Source organism: Watersipora subatra, chromosome 11 (genome assembly GCF_963576615.1).
Source record: "Watersipora subatra chromosome 11, tzWatSuba1.1, whole genome shotgun sequence".
NCBI lineage: Eukaryota > Metazoa > Bryozoa > Gymnolaemata > Cheilostomatida > Watersiporidae > Watersipora > Watersipora subatra.
Genome location: NC_088718.1, coordinates 43,961,339 through 43,984,747, shown reverse-complemented (window position 1 = coordinate 43,984,747; position 23,409 = coordinate 43,961,339). Strand labels below are relative to the sequence as shown.

General features: G+C 31.6%; 1 protein-coding gene across 1 annotated transcript; it reads right to left on the bottom strand.

Moving 5' to 3' along the window:
- Positions 1–1,415: 1,415 nt before the first annotated feature.
- LOC137408114 (acid-sensing ion channel 2-like) lies at positions 1,416–23,245 on the bottom strand. Its single transcript, XM_068094505.1, has 13 exons — positions 23,241–23,245; positions 22,972–23,101; positions 19,466–19,608; positions 17,980–18,155; positions 16,244–16,380; positions 15,730–15,828; positions 13,767–13,938; positions 13,541–13,603; positions 13,001–13,132; positions 11,814–11,924; positions 4,893–4,997; positions 4,103–4,192; positions 1,416–1,564 (listed from the first exon to the last, which is right to left on the bottom strand). Exons 1-13 carry the CDS (start codon positions 23,243–23,245, stop codon positions 1,416–1,418), a joined length of 1,512 nt encoding a protein of 503 aa, XP_067950606.1.
- Positions 23,246–23,409: the final 164 nt, after the last annotated feature.

Genomic DNA, 23,409 nt, shown 5'->3' with positions numbered 1-23,409 from the left:
TATTCTGTGTTATGTGGTTCACTTCTTCTTAAGCCATTGTGCTGGGTACATGTCAGTGATACAGAATTACAGAAATAATAAAATGAAATTAAATTTTAACGGGAGTTTAGAAAAAATCTTATTCCACACTATTTTGCTTGGTAAATTGTACAATTTGGTACTAAAATCAGCCATCAATTTATAGAGAGTAACGCGTAAGGAGTTGTTTAGTCATCGTAGTTATCTGCACAAAAACATGATCTATCTTTCTACAAGGGCCAATTTGTCCTTTTCAGTCAGCACGAATAATTTAGGATTAACCAGATTAATTAAATACTAGACCAAAATTTATACTTGACAGTCAATCACAAGTGAGATAATTCTGGTTGACTTTATTAAGGTTATATAATGTAGGCTACAAAAACAAAGAATGTAAAAATTTAAAGAGTTAAGCAGCTTGTCTACAGAAGCAAATAGCTTGAATAAAACTCATGATTTAAAACTTAAACTCAAGTTAAAGTTTACGGTGAGAGATATAAAATATTTGCAGAACATAAACTATTGTCTCACTGTTTAAATACTAAATGTTTATGTTAGTAAGGTAATGTTTATACTAGTAAAACAATGTTTATACCAGTAAGGTAATGTTTATACTATTAAGGTAATGTTTATACTAGTAAGATAATGTTTATAATAGCAAGGTTAGGTTTATACTGATAAGTTTAGGTTTTATACTGATACTTATTACGATATTTTCTATAGCTGATTCAAAAGTACTTCCCTGCCTAAGATTTTTACTAACCTACAATTTTGTTGTTTTAAAAACATTCATCAGATTTTATTGTGCATAAGTGACTTGGTATAGCAAGCTTAGTATTGAAAGACCTTTTCTGATTCATGTATCAGTTTTAATTCTGTTTTAACCATAACTATGACCATTCCATCGTTGTGACTAAACACAGCAATGTTCAACATTTTCTAAATCTGCCTGCTGGATTGGTGGTACATCCGGTGCTGGTCACCGGATGTACAACCAATCTGATAAATAAACAATTATTTGATCGATTGCCAGGAGCCATGCGGGACCGGCTCGAGGAAAGTGACAGCCACGGACTATTGGCTGACGGAACACGGCTCCCCTTTTACGGGATAATTTGTCTGACTATCCGCTTGAGGGATGTGAAGACGGAGGAATTTTGTGTAATGAGCCGACTGAGTGAGGATGCCATCCTCGAAATGCCGTTCTTTGTGGCCCATCAATGCGCTCTCGAGTTTGAGCAACCGGTGGTTTGAGGGGATGGCAGACAGCTAGTCTGCACGGACCGGCATGGACAGCTGCTACAGAATCAAGCAACAGGCAATGAACAGGCCCAGAACAGCTCCGCTCTTCTACACAAATGTTCAAGCTTATATAGCTAGTAAGCTCTGCCTCCGTTCTACTTGGCTAGACGCGGCATGGCTCTGGCTTGGCTTGGCTGAGCTCCGACCTCATTAACACGCTTGACTGAACACAGCTTGGCTCGGCTTAATTCAGCCTTATGCTCAGCTCCCAGTGGACCACATTCCACAATAGTACATAATTTAACTAACAACAGCAATAATGAAATAATTTTATTATACATGTATCTCTGAAATGCACTATTAAAAATAAAATATATTGTACTATACAGTTTGAAAGTTGGTTGTGTTGAATGTAGAATGGTTTTGACAGTGATATGTAACAGAAATAAATATTAATAAAAAATAAATATTTAACTATCTCAAACTTATGTTTTACAACAATAAAATAAATATTAATTCAAGCTGTAGACCTAAACTACTGTACGTAATTTAACTAACAATAAAATAAATATTAATTTAATAGTAATTTAACTACCAATAAAACAAATATTAATTCAAGCGGTAGACCTAAACTACTGTACGTAATTTATCTAACAACAGTAATAATGAAACACGTTTATTATATCTCTTATTATATTGAAATGCAATATTAAAAGTAAAGTGACAAGCTGCCGTGTAATATACAGTTTGAAAGTTGGTTGTGTTGAATGTAGAATGGTTTTGACAGCGATATGTAACAAAAAGCAAGCATTAGCATTCACGCGTCTAGAAGTTTTCTGCAAACTGGTGTGAAATAAAGAAATATTCCTATCGCAAAGGGGAATTGTAGTTTGGTCCTAACTTGTAGATAAGGTGTAAAGAAACCTGGCTAATGTTGTAGATAATTTAAAAAACCTTCGGTAATTGGACAAAAAACGTAGGCTGATAAACTGTGCACCACATTTTTGTACCTGTAAATCGGTCTGCGCCTCAAACAGTCTATGTTTATTACAGAAACCTTCAGCAATTAGACATTGCCATAGACTGAAATATCAAATGTGCACATTTTTCTCGTAAAATTTGAACAAATCAATGGTTATACTATATGTCGTATGGCCTTATTGACGTGAGTTGTGTGCACATGTGCATTTATCACAAATCTCCCAACCATTCGCTCCCCTCGTGTTTGGCCGTGAAATGAGACCAATATGTAGACTATAATTAATGTAGTAGCAATACATGCATACACTTACAGATGTATTACCATACATAGTTACTAGATGAATTCTGATGATGTTCATGTGAATATTGTTAAACATCAAAAGATATTTCTCTTTTCAGCCTAGTACTACTGTAATATATTGGTAACTGCATATTCTGACGGAAGATTTTGTAAAAACTATGTTTACGATCCTGAAATACTTTGCCAAATTTAATATGTTTTTTAAAGTTCATAATCATATATGTAGCTAGAGTAGATCAAAGTGAATTAGAACCTTTTGAGTATTAGTACCGTTTTAATACTCAGTTGGCCAATTGTATGAATTGTCAATCACAGAATAGGATATAATGTGTGCCAAATAAAATGATTGTATTTGTCAAAAATACTTTTGATAGCAGATAGAGTTTCAAAAACCTGCTTCTTAACTACCTATATTTGATATGTAATTACTGTAATTAATTTTACTATAATTAACATATCAATGAAATTTATTCTGAGAGAATAATCCTATGTTAGGGTAATCCTAGGTGTTTGAATAGATGAGTAGAGTCTATGAATATGCCTACACCATGTCAATATAAATTTATAGCGTATTGGTACGTCAACTCTTTTATATAATTTCTAGATTTATTTGTAACTAAAATACCTTTTGCCACATGGTCACTGTACAACACCTCTGAAAACATCCTACTGCTCAGTCATTATGCTACATCTCTAAAGGTACCATAATGCATTGTTACCATGCTACACCTTTAAAAAATCAGTTGGCATAAATTCAAAAGAAAATCAACACTTCCAATTCAAATAGCTGCTTGTAATTTATTTGATCTACTAAAATTATCTTGCCAACAACTCAAAATTAGTTTTCATTAAAATTATAGTATATTTTCAAATTTAATATTAAAATACATTAGTAGGATATTTATTAATTGAAGATTTTGAAACATTTGGTTTTAAACATCCTTAAAAATTAAAAAACAGCCTTTGTTGTTTTTATACAGTTTTCTAGTACAATACAAAGATATTATTTTCAAAAGGTTCAGATTATACATTGTATATTGTTCAAATGAAATTTTATAAGAATGTCTATCAAAATATCCAAAGTTATATCTGGCCAAAAAAATCACATACTTTTTTTCACTAAACAATAAACATAAGGCAATTGTTAAGGTTTTTTAAAAACCTTAGAATTGTTCAGGTTAAAATAAACAAAACTTTAATTGATCCAATAACACTTTAATAATCACAACTTGCTTTTTAAAATATTAACTTTTTTATAGGGCTCTGCACTTATAGGCAATGTTTTTAAACAGCTTTACAATAACATCAGGTAATAAAATTAGAAATACATTAATATATATAAATGGTTTTGACTTTGACTCTACTCACAATACATGTATTATGTGACTCACACAGCTGAGTTTGTTTCTTAGAATTGTACTAGTCAGAACAAACTGTACCTTTGTATGAATTTACAGACTTATTAAGTCCGATAGTCGAATTGTGCGACAATTGGTTTTTAGTTTAGGTTGAGTTTGGTAACAGGAGTTGTCCTTCTGTTTGAACCTGTACAGAGCCTACTTGAAATCTTCAAAACAGCAAACTCTATAAACTCAGCCAAGGTGAGAAAACTTCCTCTTATACAGATACCCAGGGTGCCTCCAAGGTTTGCTAAAACAACGAAGTAATAACAGTTTGCTGTTTGAGTAATAGCAAGTAAATCATAAAAACTATTGTATACATGCGAATGAACAATACATTTTCAGAACTCAGCATTGAATTGATTTTAAGCTTAACTTCCACTTAAGTGGGTTTAGCTTAGTAGTGTGACTACTTGAAAACAAAAGCAATTACAGTCATCCCAACTTTAATGAAGCACTCAATTGTTTGAACTCTTGCTAAAGGACAGCATTAGGACTTGAAAAACAGGCCATTCAGAAACAAGAAAATTCCAAATATCATCTCTAAAAAAATTTAGTGTTCAATGTTTAACAATTTCTTGAAAATTCTGAAAAAAAAAATTTGAGATTTTGGATCTTCTGTAAAGTCCGGCGTTTGGGTTCAATCCTTGATTAGAGGTAATTAAAATTGCTCATTTGCCAGAGTTTAGTTGAAAAAGAATTCCACACTTGATACATGACCCGCTTATGAGACAGTGCACAGGAGGAAGGCAGAAGTGCTAAAGACATCAAAGATTGGTGCGTGTTATATGTAATTAACGATTAATGTATGCTTTTAAATAAAATTGTAAATAAAACTAAATATTTGTCAACAAGTGTTGGGATACCATATCTCAATTGTCAGTTATTCACCTGAACTAAGTGCTGATAGCAACCATGAGTACACGTTCGCACATGATATGATCGCATACCTATGAGATCATATCCAAAGTATGTATCTATCTCTTCCACGAGCTCATAAGTCATCTCAGAGTAGCCAATGGTGAGCTTCACGTGATTGTTTCGATAGTCAGCAACTAGATCGACAACACATGGCTACATCAGCATTCCGTTATATCATTAATAAACATAGTTTGACAATTTCAGCTTGTGATAGACTTTGGTTGAGTTAAAATGGTTGGTCTTGTGTGTTATAAAATACAATTGAGTAATACATTCACAAAAAGCTGGCCTTTATTTGTTGCTTTGAACACCTTTAAGTGACATTGAACTCTTCAAATTTGAGGCAACAACTAAATCAAGTTTGGAAAGTTGGTAATTAGTTAGAATAACACTTTTGATCACATTTGCTAGTCAAGAATTATTTGTATTTTTCATTCTGGTGGGCTTTTTACAGCTACCATGTTTTGAAAAATCCAATATAAAGAATTTGAACTTGTCTCTTTGAAATGTATATTTTTGTCCTTTCTATAGATCGTAAGCAACTATAGACAGTACTGTTGTGTTGCATAAAAAATGTTAGTTTTGTGCCACTATACTGCTGAATGGGCCATTTTAATATGTATCTAACAGCTCTCATTGATATGCTTTTACACATAAGTTAGTAAACAATTATTTGACCCTTTCACTGTTTAATTAAAGTTATAAATACCACCCGGATAGTTTCGAGCAAGGGAAAGCTATTCCAAGGTACTGGTTTATTTTTTGTACAAAGTAGACAGATAGTCTTATGTGTAGCTTTTCATTGCCTTTTCTTTACAGCATCGCAGTAACTTCTGTAATAACATTTTCCGTTTCCGAGACATTAAATTATTTATTAAGAATAAGATTTGAGTCTGTTGGGTCTATAGAAGTTATAGAAGTGAAGTTTGGTGTGATGTAATAGGCTATATTGTAGAGCCACCAGTACAGACTGATAACCATTCATTTGGTCCCTCTATTTATATGAGACTGTATCTAAATGATAGAGTTAAAACTAGTTGCTTTACAATAACCACATAGTAAAACCCGAAAAACCATGCAATTATAGAGTATTGTACACTTAAGTAAAAAGCTTGCATAACCAGTTAGCTAATCAGTTCATGGTAGAGAGGTTTGAATGTATGTTCTGCGATATCATAGTAAAGTCCTTCATATCACCCATGTTTTACATAAGGTTATGATTTATATGTAAGTATTTCATGTGATAAGAAAGAAAGACTTGTTAGGTTTCTGCATATATAGTCTCCGTTAAATACTTTGCTAGCGTAGACTACCATTTTGAAGTAAAAGCTTTAGAAATAATCTTCTGTTGGCATCCCTTTCAGTGGGGATTGTTTCTGTGATTGAGACTAGTTTGGGAATGAAGAATTCAAAACTGAAGATTTGCCGAAGATACCATTCTCAATTCGGTTATAAAGTTGATTTGTCTCCCCTATCAATAAAAATCACTCGTTACCAGTGGCAGATTTACATATTTTGCATATAATTATTTTGTAGCAGTTTTTGATTTCAGTGGTGAGATCAAATTTCATATTCTATATATCTTGTAACATTTCATATCCTGTGACTAAAACACATACATGTAAACTATATATATATATATATATATATATATATATATATATATATATATATAGGGCCTGGCATATTAATATATATATATATATACATGTATATGCCAGGCGTTCCCCAGTATAGTAGGGACACACATATATATATAGTATAGTATACATACACATATATGTATATACATATACATATATATATATATATATTTATATATATATGTATACTAGTAGAATGACAGGCGTTTCCCGGGTTGTAAAAGATCTTTGAGCATTGCACAGAATTTTTTAATCTTCATCAAGTCCAAACTCCAATGATGATTAAGTGTTTGGTGCATTTTTATATCTGCCATCAAAGCCTCAGTAGAAAAACATAACATTTACATATATTTATATTTATATATTTATATTTATATATTTGTATATATCTTAAAGATTAAGTTGATGAGCTGATTTGATTCAAATACCTATAAAATATATTAGCAGCAAGTAGAAATCGGAAAAACCGTTCTCAAAGAGAAAAAATTAGATATTACATATTATGTATTTAATATCCCATATTATTTAATAAACCATCACTAAATTCATCTCGGTCCCTGTTTGTTCAGCTCTCTGTTTTGCCTGTTGACTAACTTTATTAGTATATTACGCCCTTGATAGCTCATTCAAAGTTTTATTCAAGTGATGACAAAACCAAGAAGGTATCACACCATAACAGGAGGTTTTTAGAAACCAATCCACCTTTACCATTATTTTATACTGGTTCAGATCGAAAAACAATTGCATACAGAGTACCATTGCAATGGAACAGTATTCGAATAGACTTACGCAAAACCTCTGCTTTTCTTAGTTTTATAGCTATTATGAATAGCCATTTGTTAAACCTAGATTCCTAGAGCAAAGACCTGTCATTCAAGTTTGCCAATTTCTGATGGTCCAGTTCCTCAACTAACTGTAGTGCAACTGCGCATGTGGGCCTCATCACGCCTTAACAATAGAAACGCTTTAACAATAGAAACTAAGCTTCATTATATTGTTCAACCTAACCAATATTATACCAATGTCATTATTTTGGCTTAATGTTATATATCTACTACTTAATGAAACAAAACACACACACGCACACTCGCACACACTCACACACACGCACACACGCACACACGCACACACGCATGCACGCACACACACACACATGCATACACTCACAACTGTATTAACATACACACGCTTAAAATAAACTCATTTGTGTATTACTTTGTGTTTTTTCATGTATCTACTAGATGGATTATGGTGATGTTCATGTGAATATTGTTAAACATCAAAAGATGTTTCTCTTTTCAGCCTAGTACTACTGTAATATATTGGTAACTGCATATTCTGACGGAAGATTGTGTAAAAACTATGTTTACGATCCTGAAATAATTTGTCAACGTTAATATGGTTTTTAAAGTACATAATCATACATGTAGCTAGAGTAGATCAAAGTGAATTAGAACCTTTTGAGTATTAGTACCGTTTTAATACTCAGTTGGCCAATTGTAAGGATTGTCAATCACATGATAAGATATAATGTGCGCCAAATAAATTGATTGTATTTGTCAAAAATACTTTTGATAGCAGATAGAGTTTAAAAAACCATGTTTGGTCGTGGGATGAGACCAATATGGAGAGTATAATTAATGTAGTAGCAATACCTGCATATACTTACAGCTGTATTACCATACATATGCTTAAAATAAACTCATTTTGTATTACTTTGTGTTTTTTCATGTATCTACTAGATGAATTATGGTGATGTTCATGTGAATATTGTTAAACATCAAAAGATGTTTCTCTTTTCCGCCTAGTACTAAAGTAATATATTGGTAACTGCATATTCTGACGGAAGATTGTGTAAAAACTATGTTTTTGATTCTGAAATAAATTGCCAAATTTAACATGGTTTTTTAAAGTACATAATCATATATGTAGCTATAGATTTCTCAAAATATGTGTGTTGATACGCGTTCGGGCTAAAGATCGTAAAATTTTGAAAAAAAGAATTCGCATCGAAGAAGATTTAATTTTGGACCTTGCCATTTTCCAGATTAACGCGTTATTCAATAGACTACAGGAATCGAATTGGTAGCTTGCCAATACAAGTCATTATATGAGAGCAAATACCTAACTGCTTTGCGTACGACACGGGTCATAGCATAACATAACGAGAAGCTATTCGCTCACATTATTAAACATACTGGCTAATAGCTCAGGCTAATAGCGAGTAACTCTCACTACTTCTCATTATTCGTAAGACAAAACATGTTTCTCATGATATGTAGTTTGAAAGTTAGAATGGCAAAAGTTGTTATATGTTAGATAAATATAAATTTTCTGTCTAAAGACTATTTTATTACCTAGGCAACGCCGGGTAGGACAGCTAGTCATTTATGTAGTTACTGTAGATCAAAGTAAATTGGAACCTTTTGAGTATTAGTACCGTTTTAATACTCAGTTGATCAATCGTAATGATTGTCAATCACAGGACAAGATTAAATGTGTTTCCAATAAATTGAGTGTATTTCTCAAAAATACTTTTGATAGCAAATAAAGTTTGAAAAACTGCTTCTAAACTTCCTATATTTTATATGATATAAATTTATAACAAAATGAGTTTTTGCCATAAATGAGAGAGAACAAAAAATACTAGTGGTTCTCATAATTAAGTAACCATATCTTTCAAATGAAGGCTCAACTGACTGTAACTAAAATATCAACCAAACTTAATCTGAAAGAGTAACCCTATGTTAGAGTAACTCTATGTGTTTGAATAGTTAAGTAGAGTCTATGAATATGCATGCACCGTGTCGATACGATACAGATTTATACCGTACTGGTACATCAACTCTTTTATATATTTTCTAGAGTTGTTTGTTACTGAAATACATTTTGCCCCATAGTCACTGTACTACTTACCTGAAAACATCCTACTGCACAGTCACTGAGCGACATATACAAAGATACATGTACCTTATTGCATAATTACCATGCTACACCTTTGAACCATAACTGTCACAAACAACTTTTATTGTATTTACTAGGTAAGTCAGACACGCTGATTCCGGTTTTGTACTCAAAATAAAGATTAGTCCACTAACTTTCAGAGTAATAAAGGCTTTTATACAGCGTTTTAATATTGGTCTCGAAAACAACACGATCGGCACAACAAGCTTCCCTCATAAATACGTGATGTAACCTAGCTTTTTAGGAACAGAAGTTATGTAGGGATGTTCAGACCGATTTAGAATAATAGTGATGGGTGTTTTAAAATCCATTAATATCTAAATTCAGCCTTAAAATAATCTCAGTCTTTTCTGAAAAGTAGATTAGCTATTTAACATTGCATATTTAAAAAAGCGCAATAACAACGCCAGCTTGTGATAAAACCGCCCTCTTTGAGCTCATTTTTCTCGGCGTTCAGTCCATTTAAACATCATGTAAGAAGCTACGAGCAATTTTAAATAGTTTATATACCTTTCATAAAAGACTGCGATTATTTTACAGGCTGGATTTAGATAATAATAGGTTTTAAGACACCCACCTCTATTCTTCTAAATGGGACTAAACATTCCTAACTTCCGTTCTTGAAAAAGCTAGGTTTCGTCACATATTTATGGGCAGAGCTTGTAATACCGATTGTGTTTTTTCGAAACGGATATTGAAACGCTTTAAAAAAGCTTAAATGACTCTGAAGGTTAGTGGACAAATCTTTATTTTGTGTACAAAATCGGAATCAGCGTGGCTGATTTACCGAGATACTACGATAAAAGTTGTACGTGACAGTTGTGGTTTAAACAATCTGTTAGCACAAACTCAAAAGAATATCAATACTTTCAATTCCAACAGCTGCTTGTCATTTATTTGATCTGCTAAAAGGATCTTTCTAACAAATCCAAGTTGGTATTCATTAAAGCTGTTGTTACTTTTCAAATTTAATGTTGCAATACATCAGTACAATATTTATAAAGTGAATAAAGAATTAAAGAATATCAACACTTTTGATCCAAATAAGTGCTTGTCATTTATTTGATTTGTTCAAATGATCTAGCCAACAATTTAAAATCGGTATTAATTAAAATTATTGCTTTTATTCAAATTTAATATTGCAATAATTTAGCCAATTTAGTACATTTATCAGTTGAAGAATTTAAAATATTTGTTTTTAAACCATCTATAAAAATAAAGGACAACTTTTTTGTTTCTTTATACATTTTTTACTTTAATACAAAGAGATTATTTTTAAAAGGCTCAAACTTGATATTGTATATTGTTCAAATAAAATTTTATAAGAACGTCTGTCAAAATATCTAAGGTTATTTTATTTCTCACTAAATAAATTATATACTTCTTTTCTCTAAACATTAAGCAAACAGAAATTTTTAAGGTTTTGTTAAAACTAAACCAAACCTTGAATGCCACAATAATATTAAAAAATCTCCATCACATTTTTCTTATTAGATAACCTAATTAGTTGCTGGGCTTTGCACACACACATTTCTAAATAGATTTACAATAAAATCAAATGAGAAACTTAAAAAGTATATTAGCATATAAGTTATTTTGACTTTGACTTCACTCACAATACATGTATTTATTATGTGACTCACACATATGAGTTTGTTTCTTAGAACTGTACTAATCAGAACAAACTGTACCTTTGTATGAATTTACAGAACTAGTAAGTCTGATAGTCGAATTGTGCTACAAAATTGGTTTTTAGTTTAGGTTGAATTTGGTAACAGGAGTTGTCTTTCTGTTTGAAGCTTTACAGAGCCTGTATGAAATCTTCAAAACAGCAAACTCTATAAACTCAGCCATGGTAAGAAAACTTCCTCCTATACAGATACCCAGGGTGCCTCCAAGGTTTGCTAAAACAACAAAGTAATAACAGTTTCCTGTTTGAGTAATAGCAAGTAAATAATAAAAACTATTGTATACATGCGAATAAGTTATATATTTGAAAAACTTTGCGTTGATTTGATTTTAAGCTGAATTCCCACCTACGTGAGTTTAGCTCAATGGAGCAAATAATTGAAAAACATGACAATAACAGTCATTCCAAATTTAACAAAACACTCAATTCTTTTAAACTCTTGCTAAATAACATCTTGAAAATTTGAAAAAAAAACAAAAAACAAATTGGTGGCATTTATAAAAAAATTTAGTGTTCAAAGTTAAACACTCTCTAAAAAGTCTGAAAAAAATCATCCAGCGTTGGGATACCATAGCTAAATTTTCAGTTATTCACCTAAACTGAATGTTAGTAACAACCATGATTATATGATCACACATGATATGATCACATACCTATGAGATCATATACAGTGTATAGATCTATCTCCGTCACAAGCTCATAGGTCATCTCAGAGTAGCCAATGGTAAGCAAAATGTGATTGTTTCGATAGTCAGCAACTAGATCTACAACACATGGCTACATCAGCATTACTTTATATCATTAATGGTCATAGTTTGACAATTTCAGCTCATGATAGACCTTGATTGAGTTAAAATGGTTGGTCTTGTGTGTTATAAAATGCAATTAAGTAATACATTCATAGTGAACTGGCCTTTAATTGTGGCTTTCATCACTTTTTAGTGGCGTTGAGCTTTTCAAATTTGAGGCAATAGCTAAATCCAGTTTGGGAAATTGATAATTTGTTAGAATAAAACTTTGGCTCCAATTTGCTAGTCAATAATGATTTTTATTTTTCATTTTTGTGGGCTTTTTACAGCTACCATTTAAAAAAAATCCAATATAAAACATTTGAACTTGTCTCTTTAAAATGTAAAAGTTAAATGCCCGGTGTTGCCCGGGTACTAAAAAGTCGTTGAACATTGCACAGAAACTTTTAATCATCATTAAGTCCAAACTCCAATGATGATTAAGTGTTTGGTGCATTTTTATATCTGCCATCAAAGCCTCAGTAAAAAAACATAACATTTACATATATTTATATTTATATATTTATATATTTGTATATATCTTAAAGATTAAGTTGATGAGCTGATTTGATTCAAATACCTATAAAATATATTAGCAGCAAGTATAAATCTGAAAAACCGTTCTCAAAGAGAAAAAATTAGATTACAAAATATTAAAAACTTTTAAGGAGTAGCTACTAAAATTTTATAATATGGAATGTATAGAGTGAATTGTATGTACGATTTGTACAATAGACTTCTCTAACAACTCTTTGTTCTTTCTGCTTTTTTGTCATTTATCATGCCTGAAGTAGATGGCAAATATGACTAAGAGTTCATTGATGAGATTTATTTAAAAAATTCATATTTGGGATTTTTTAGCTTAGATGTCCACATAGCTGCTTTATTCGAACTTTATTTTCTTCAAACGTAACAGCTTCCAGAACTGATGAATACACAAAATTGTCTCACTTGTACACTTGATATTGTGGTCATACAAATGTTTGCAATGAGCTTTTAAAGGTAGTTTGCCTTTGAAGGCTTATTGAAAAAAAGAAATCATTTGAGCTCACCCTCTGGCCAGTTAGCTTGTAAAACTTTACTAGGAAACTTGAATGATGAGATACGTGCTGAATATTCCACTCTATCACACTTCGATTTGCAGTTACATTTTCTTAGATGATTTTGGTCTTTCATGAACTCTCCTAAAAATATATTATCAGTGATTATGTGCCAAGATTAATAGAGTCTACACATCATGCTGTGCATCTAAAAGGCATGGATTAGTTTGAAAAGATACCACTATGTAGTTAATGGTTTCTAGTTTTATTGCTGTAAATTCTTATTGCAATTTGACTTTGACCTAGACAAGGTCAAATTCAAATATTGAACTATCCTAAAATATATTATCAGTGATTATATACAAAGATTAACAGAATTTATGCATTATGCTGAACTTTTAAGAGACATTAATAAAATATTGATACAGATATTTGTTGTTGCCTGGTGTGTAATCTCTTTTTATATAATCTGAGCTTCTCTATAAAGAAATGAGATAAAATATGGAAAGTTTTCTGACCACTATCTTGTGCTTCTGGAGCGTGTCAACTTACCATCAGCAGTATAACGACATTCCAGAAGAACCTTCAGGTTACAGACATCTGAGTTATTCAAGGCTGCAAGAATCAAACAGTTCATAACTTATAATAAAATTACAGTACAGAGATGAGAAGACAACTCCTTTCAATTTCTGACTAACATTATACAGTATATACGACTGTAGCAGTTTAAAAAAACAGACTATCGCTTAGAAACATTTTTAGAACGAAAAGTACTTACGAGGTTGGAAGAAGTCTCTACACCCACACTTTTTCACAATGTAACCCACTCTGCACTCATCTACACACGCAGTCTTAGAATATGAGTCATAGAATGAGAGAGGGTTGGGTTTGTTTGCTGAGTCAAAACAGTCCGCTTGACCATCATCTGCGGGTGGAGGCATCCTTTGTGTCTAAGTAATAAACTTGACTATATTCTATTAACTATTACATTATTAAAGTGAACTATAGCTACTAACCAACAAACAAAAACACTGCAAAAATTATAGGATTTTTTCAACTAAAATTACATATTTTAAAATACAATAATGACAAACAGCCTAATGGTCAATCAATTTGGTCTGTGAACAAGAAATTTGAGCTCAACCTTCCAAAAGCGTGAAAATAGTATTTGATATAAATTATTGTTTTATTTATGCAGGATAGTTTGTCAGTTGACTGAAAACCGCCTCAACAAAGTTTGGTGAGAAAAACAGTACGGGAAGGATTAGCTTTATATTGCTGAGAAGGCTGAAACCAAAAGGGGACAAATCTCAACTAATTACTGTCGATGCATTTATATTTTTCCAGTTCTCAAAAATGCAATAACTTGGCACTTTTGAGTGAAATAAATAGCTGCTCTCATGGGAGTCACCAGTTTAGCTGGCACTCATGTTTTTTGTGAAAATGTGTTTATTTGGCAGAACAAAATGAAGGTACTTCAATCTGCAAACAGGGTCGAAGTCATTCGCCTTTTTTTTCTGCAAAAGTTTTTCTAGACTGAGAGTTTTGTCAGTTGCTATTATAGCTCACAGACTTTCAGGGTGAATGTGATTTTTCTGCTGTCACTTCCTGCTGACACTGCTGACCAATAAGGTGAGGCGAGTAATCATTTATAATATCAGAAACTGCAATAACCAGTAATTTTTTGCAGATTTTTTCCTACTTCGCTCATTTTATATATACTAAAAAAACTCATTTATGTAATACAGTCAACAATAATGTTAAGTTAACTTTACATGGCCTTCAAAGTTTCCTATGACTTTTTAAATTGTAGTTAATATATAAAATAATTGTAATTATGACTAACTCAGAAAATATAACAATGCACAGCATATAGTGTATAACCTTCTGGGTGACTTCTTTGTGGAGTTGAAAGAGTGTATATATATTGCTACTTGCCAAGATACTTAAGAGATAAAATTTTTAGCCTATACTTTAGTTGTCTGGTACTGCTGAAGGTCACTTGCTTCTAAAGCAGGCTTTAAGATGACAAAAACTCAGCCTTTTATTTCAACTTTTTATATTTTAGAGATCTTTTTAATCTATATAAACAAGTTTGTATATATAGGTATAACTCAAATATTTTGTTTATTGATTTGGATGAAAGTCCTTCTTAGGGTCTAACAGTGCAATTTGTAGACTCGTACATAGTTTAACCTCCAAAGAAAATGTATAAAAGAAATTAAAATTATAAGACATGGAACTTTATCTTGTATTAAGTTCCTGTTGCGCATTTGGTTAGGTTATAGACTGTGGATTGAAAGATCTCTGCATGCGATTCTTTGTTGTGCAAGACTGTTATACCACATTGACTAAAAATAACTGTTCACAGTATATTGAGGCAAAATGTTCTTTACAACAGTTTGGAAAGATGGTAAAATAGATTATTATAAAATTAGAAGGTAGATGTAAGATAGATAAAAAAATCAAAAAGCATACTTTAGGCTACACCTACACGTTATTAAACTAGCTTAACACTAACTTCAAGTTGTGTGCTTTATATATGTAATAGACATGTAGTCTGTAAGGGGATACAGTTTAGATTGACACCGCTGACGACTTTGATTGATTTCTGTGTCCTGAGTGTAGAATAATGCTAGTTTTGATGCCATTTAGATGCGACAGTAGATTACTGCTCTTTAAAACTAACACATACTAATGGCTACAAAGGACCATTTAGAAAGTAATGAATCAAAAGCTACCTTTTTCCGTTTCAGGAGAATGTATGTTTCAAACCCAGGAACAAGACCGTAACCCATCTCTTCAACCAGTGGAGTATCATTCTTATCATGTATCACAACCTGAAAATGTTAAAGACTGTTGAAAATGAGTATGCATGACAAGACTGCTTGAGTGACCTCAATAAAATGATATCATTTACAGCTGTTGGGCCAAAACAACTAATCATAGCAGATAGAAACCACATTTTACATTCAATTTAGAACCTGCCTAACTTGTTTCTATAAATGGAAACATAAACTTGCCAATTTTTCTAACATCAATCAATAAAAACAAAAGTTGAATCAGCATGATGTCTATCGGTAGTGTACATTGGTTAGACTATTCACTTGTCACACCCAGTTAGCAAGCATGTCGATTAGACGCTAATAGCAGGTTATTCCTTTCAAACTCTCAGGTCTTATAAGTATTATTATTACACTTATTAACTTATTATATTATGTTACATGTATATGGATGAGATTTACCATTACTTACATAAAAACCTTCAGAGTAAGCTTTTGGACTAGAGTAATATTCATCTGTGTTGACCATCAATTCAAAACTTATTCCAGCTGCTCCACCTGTCATAAAAGCTTTGAAGCTTCCATTTTTGTTAAACTGGAAACATTGACCTTCAAAATAAAATGTTTGTTAAGCATCTTCATACATAAATCACAAAAGTCTGTGTGTATGGGCATATATGGGTGTGTATGCGTATGTGCATACATTCGCTCACACGAATGCTAAAATCGGAAATACTGAAGGACGCACAAAAGCACCCACATGAAAACTAACGTACATGTGTACAGTCAATTGCACATACACACATTGTTTTATTTTGTTTCGTAATTTATTTGACCTACACAAAACATTTTGCTCAGGATATAAAGTTTCAAAGCTACGGTAGTGCGATAAAGATTGAAAACCTTTACAGTTGTTATATTTTTTCTCTTGTTCGAACTGCACAAAATACTTTTGTCATGATATGAGGTTTGAAAGTTAGAATGGCAACTGTTGTTATTTGTTAAATAAAAGCAATATTTTGTGCAAAGACTTTTATTACATGAGCAAAACTCGGCATTCACAAAGTTTTCATACAAAGCACTGCCTCCCAATTTCTTAATATAGAATATGGCCAGAAAACCTAGCAATGCCTGAAACTTCTTTTACTCTCAGTCAGATAGGTTGGGAGGCTGGTTTTTAAAAACAGCCAAAGTTTTGATGTCAAATACTTTGAAAGACTCAGCAAAAAGCAAGGAGCATGTGCAGGTGAAACTTGCATGGAAGCAGCCCAAAGTGTGGAAAGGCCTAGCTTTGCCACTGCTTAGTCTACACACACACACACACGCACTCACACGCACATGCACACACGCATACACCCATCGAAACATTGAGATCTGTTTACATGTATGCAGCTAAACTGAAAGACAGTCAGTTACTTCTACTTATAAAACTCTGAATGATTTGTAGTCCAGTTTGAGATAATTACAATGAAGAATGATATAGACGGCAAATCAAGAGTTTCATATGAAACTGATTTGCAGAAGAGTCAAACTCATGACATTACTCTTAGTAAATCCACAATCTGCACTAATTGTCAGTGTTTAGTGCTGCTACAGGGCTAGCTGTAAGCTTGCAATCAGATAGCTGCCGGTCAATTTTTAAGTGACTGGTTCGTAGGCAGCAGATAAAGTAGTGTATTTAAACAAAACAGAATTATTTGAAGACCAATTAAAAAGCATAAGATTGTATGCATGTAAAGTTTAAATAGAATTGGTTTAAAAATGAGGAAAAACATTGCACTTCTGCGAATTATTGAACACACATACACGATAACAAAATTAGACTTAACAATATAGATTTCAAGCTGGTGCAGTATTTCTCACAAAAATGAATTTCTCTTTATACATGATATGCATACATTTCATGTATATTATTTACAAAATAAATTATATCACGTATAAATGTATATATAATGGCTGAAAAAAACAACAATTAAAAGTGACTGCTCACGTATACGTACAGATAGAATGTATGTAGGTGAATCTATAAATAGTTTAAAAATAGGATAAACTTAACTTCCATGTATTGTCAGTTTAAGGGAGGAAGTTTTTCTTCTCATGAACTTGCGTTTTTAAAGTACAGCTTGATTTTATAAAAATAAAGGACACAGTTCTAGTTGTTAGTTTAAAACAAGCAAATATTTTGAAGAGACATGAAGATCATCCTACCTGCATCTGTAGGAATTGTAGAGAATAGTTGATTACAAGGCAGATGTTTAGATTTTTCCACACAGTATCTGATACTCTCGTCTAACTGTAGAGAAGTATTTAATACCAGATCTGTCAGCAGACGCTTTCCTTCTTCTGTGGTCACGTATTCAAACCTTGGGTCACTCCAGTTAAGGCTTTAACAATAACAAACTAACGATAGCAAAATACCAATAAAAATATAAGCAGTATAAATAATAAGGTTATATGATAAAACAATCATTGATTTGCTAGAACTAACAAAACATCCAAATCTTACTGCTCTTAAATACTTTAATGTTACATAATTAAATCTAACCTATATGTACAATTATTGCTAGTCATTATAATGCTAGTCATTATATTATTGCTTGTCTTGCTATATATATACATATATATATATATATATATATATATATATATATATATATATATATATATATATATATATATATATATATATATATATATATATATATATATATACTGTATATATATAAAAATATATATATACTGTATATATATAAAAATATATATATACTGTATATATATAACAATCAATAATCGTAGTTGTCTAACCTATATAGAGAGAACACAACTACGCATACATCTGGCTTGTACAAAATTTAGATAGCAGTTTGTGTTTTTCTTAACTTATATACTTGCTATGAAGCTACCTTTCTCCAAAGTACCAAATAGTTTGTGAATAATTATTCAATTTATAAAATTTAGATAACAGTTTGTATTTTTATAACACTTGTTCAACTTGCTAAGAAAATATCTTTATCCAGAGTACAACCTCATGTTTTATAAACTTTAAATATTATTCAGTTACCTCTTTTGTTTTATACTCAACATTTTAAATTTTGTAACTCCGTAATAAAAGAAAGCCTGTAAAAGCTCATTATTTTATCATCTTAGAGCAAACTCTTCGATCATGCACTAGTTGCTAGTTTTCAGGTTATTTGGTTTTCAGCAAGAGGTCATTGCTGTTTTGCAATGTTGGACTTTAATATGAAACATTTCATTTGCATTTATCAACCATTATGAAATCAAATGAGCAGTTATGAGTACAGTTTTATGCATATGTCGTTTCAGTTTGTCGACGTGTAATGACTTCCAGCATGCATGAAAGGCAGCAAAATAATAATTCAATAGCATTGAATTGTTGTTTTGCTTGCGAAAACTTTATAAAAATGACTAGCTGACTATTCACTGCAAAGTGTGGGAAGAGCTAACTTATCAAAAGACTCTGAAGCTGAGTATCCTGTGTCATGTCAAGTTGCAGGAATGCTTCACGTAAAAATATACAGACACACGAATCATATGCTTTTATCCCTAGATTCAACCTATTAAATCTGCTACTCTGTATTCACTCTCAGGTTGTGGTGTAAATTTTTTATTTGGTTTGCATAGGAAACCAGTAAGTACAGTTTTTTGCCACATACATTCTTTTAACCATTCTTACCTAGCTAATGATGCATTATCTCTGCCATACAGAGCAGGAAAAACCGTATTGACAACATGAAATATATCTGGATGTGTTTCGTTGAGCTTCCGTATGGCCGAGTATTTCCAGCTGTTTCTGTTGCAAATGGTAATTGTTGGAAACTAAAAAAAAACAGATGGTTATGAAACCTACTTTTCTTTTTAAGTTGTGGTGTTTGAAAGACAAAAAAAAGTTTTTTTAATCAAATCTTGTAAAGAATTTGGTTTGTATTTTTGACAAAGTAACTGGAATATAGCGACAAAAGATTATACTTTAAGGATGTCTGCTAAAAAAGTGTCTATTTGCAGGGTCAGCAAATATGAAGCAAACAACAAGAAACCCTTCTGATAACGTTCAACAATATACTTAAAAATATATGAATGCATTAATCTGCAAATAGAAAGTATATGTACAGTATTTATGTACATGTACATAAATAAAAACTAATAAACAAACTTTTGTATGAGTATCTGGTGCTATAAAACGCTCGAGCAACAGTACAACTTTTTTTAAGTTATAGTTAGATTTGATTTGCCAAATATTCATTAGCAACATATTGTGGAGTATTATATTTTTTGATTGGCTATTTTAGAATTATTGGTTTTTGAGTAATACTTGCAAAAAGCAAGTTTATCAGATAAACCTGATGATAATTTTAAGTTGAGCTTTAAAAAATTCAAGGCATTGTGAAATAAGCTGCAATATTTTAATCAGGGCATATACTATTTTTTGTTGAGCCAAAAAAGTTTTTAGCCTCTGAAGGAATATAAGAGAATGCCCCAGCTTTTAAAAATTTCACTATGATATTTTAAAATATAGTTATAGAGCTACATATGTTCCAAAACTGGAGAAAGGGTTAGTTTTGAAACAGCTTAATTTAAACCCACACACACCCAATCAAAACATTGAGATCTGTTTACATGAATAATTATTATTATGCAGCAAAGCTGAAAGGCAGACAATTACTTGTACTTATAATACTCTGACTGACTTGTAATCCAGTTTGAGATAATTATTTTACGAATGATATAGACAGCAAATAAAGAGTTTCATATAAAACTGATTTACAATAGACTCATGACATTATTTTTAGTAAATCCACAACCTGTGCTAATTGTATGCATCCAGCACTGGTTCCGGACTAGCAGTAAGCTCAGTAATGTCTGGGATTTCATTCTATTTGATCAGATAGCTGCCGGTCGACATTTAAGGGGCTAGTTCTTAGGAGCCAATAAAGTATTTATACAAAGTATTATTTAAAAACTATTTCAAGTGTACGGAACATATGCATGTAAAATTTGGATGAAATCGGTTTTAAAATGTGGAAACAGGAAACACATCACATTTCTGCCTATTATTGGACACACACAAAATAAAAAAATTATACTCATTTATTAATAAGTACATGTATGATTTTGTTAAGAGTATCAAAGTAATAAGTAATAAGCAAAACTATATTATTACTTATTATATTTACAGTTATACAGATTTAGAGCTGGTCCAGTATTTCTCACAAAAATGTTTTTTTTCTGCATATATGATATTCATACATATCATGTACATGTATATTATTTATAAATCGTATTATGTTACGTATAAATCTTAAATCTATATATACATTTCTCAAAGTATTTTTTATGGCTGTATGTGATAAGTCTGTCTGCATTCTACCTATAGCTATCATTAGAATAGCCTAGCTGGGCAACAATGCTGACACAATGACATTGGCTACCGGCATTTGAAGCTTACTAACTAGGTTAGGGGAATTTCTCATTGGCAATGTGCCAGTTCACTTGACAATGGCCTGCCACTCACTGGAGAGTGGCCTGCCAGCAAGTGGTAAGCAAATCTCTTCTCATTGTTTATAAGCTGATTTTAATACCCGGGTAACGCAGGGAGGCACAGCTAGTGGATATATAATGCTAAAATAAATAAAAATTAAAAGTTATTGTTTAAATATACAAAACCAAATCTATAAATGGTATAAAAAGTATAGTAAACTGTAATTATATAATTCTAATATCGTAATTATAAAACTAGATTCTAGATTGTAAAAAAAGTAGCTCGATAAAATGTTATAATTGAACCCGTGTCTCAAAATATTTTTAAGCCCCACAAGATGTTTTAGGTCTGTTCTTTGCTATTTTATCTAACAACAAGAGTAACAGCAGTGTATAAATAAGAGTAACAGAGTAACAGTGACTTGACAACAAAAATAACAGTTTCAGACACCTAAGAACAAAGTAGTAGAGTCTCAGTAGTATAAGAACTAAAGTAACACAGTAACATTAGTCTAATATCAAAACTAACAGAGTAAAAGAAGTCTAAGTTCAAGTTTTGGTATCGGCTTCACAATTTCTATATAAATCTCCCACTTTTTTTACTCAGTACAGGGATGGGAAATTCATCAAATATTAATCTCTCTTGTTTAGCCGACTTTCAAAGAATTCTTTTGCTGCTTTTCTTACACTAGTCTACAAGCACGAGTGACAATCCAAAGTGACTTACTGCTAAATAAGTAAGCTTTTTTACTAAACGATACTACAAGCAAATCATACTGTCATCATGATGCAGAAATTAAAACTTATGTTTTTGTGATTTTTGCTTAAAAAATGTTTACAAAACTGATCAGAATATAAAAACCTGGGATTAGGATACAAATAAGTGATTAGGTTATTAAAGCAATACAGCTTCAACTACTTTTTAGCTAAGTCAGAATGGTAGGACACCAGGCTTCTACTACATGACAATATATAAGGTGGTGCTGTGACTGTTGTAACATTGTAAATGTTACGAGCAGGCCTTTAAAGGCTGACTGTGGCTTCAATTCAAACTGACTCTATTTTTTGAGGCGGTTGTTAAACTATTCAGTTTTTATAAAGAACCTTTTTCATTGATCGTATCAGCTTTAAAAAGCAAATTTTTTTTACAATACTCAGCATTGAAAGGCTTCAGAGTATTTCCTCTTAAGAAAATGTGCTAACAATATTTTTCCGCCTTCATTAGTTTCATGTTATGCTACTCATTAAACCTACTTGCTGGTTAATCAGTAGGCAATGATGACGCATTTTATAACATTACTTAGCATGCTTAGGTTACCATAAAAAAACTTGCCCAATATTTTACAACTCAGAATATATCGCAACTAAAATCTGGTACTTTTAAACTTTTTGACAGTGTTTTTATTAATCTTGTTTAACGTTTACTAAAATGATAGCAGTTCTAAAGTCACTACCTTGTTTTCAAGCCAACAATGATGCAAAGTGTAGATTTATCCTCTACTGTAAAAGCTGCACAACAACTGAGTCAGTAGAATATTATTAAAATATATGTTAATAATATCTTACCTTAACTATTAAAACATAATAAAATGTTTTATTATATTTTAATGTTTTCAAGTTACTAAAAATATAACAGAATATAGTTTTGATAATGTTAATAGTAACAATTACTTTTTGATGAAATTTAACTTTTAAAAGAACTACCGTAAGGTTATCTGCCTCCTTTAGTTTTGTTGTTGTGCTCACAAACTTCTTGTGGTAGTCACTCATAAATAGACTGACTGCGAGCAGAAAGTAAGTGAGGGATCCAACAATGCCAGTCAGCCACATGCCTCTAAAAATACAGTAAAAAAGAAAAATGAGGGTATATTACAGCTAGAATACTGTTAAACTTAATTAAGTATAAACTCTTAAGTCAAATTTAGCTAACTTTTAGCGCCTCAACATTAGCTTGAGGCATTAATATAATTTACCTCATGATTATTCATAAAAACACTTCAAGTGTCAGTGTTTTTACTTTTAGTAAAGTTTATTTACTAAAGTTAGAAAGACAGACATCAGCGTGTAGTGGCCGACCGCTTGGACGAGGACCAAGAAAGACCGGAATGTCAAAGTCAAGTTGACCGATCTAACAACCAGGCT

Coding starts and splice junctions, on each gene's coding strand:
- LOC137408114 (XM_068094505.1), bottom strand. Junction 18,156..19,465: donor GATAATGCATCATTAGCTAG/GTAAGAATGGTT, acceptor TTATTGTTAAAG/CCTTAACTGGAGTGACCCAA. Junction 1,565..4,102: donor TGCTGTTTTGAAGATTTCAA/GTAGGCTCTGTA, acceptor TGCTGTTGTTAG/TTAAATTATGTACTATTGTG.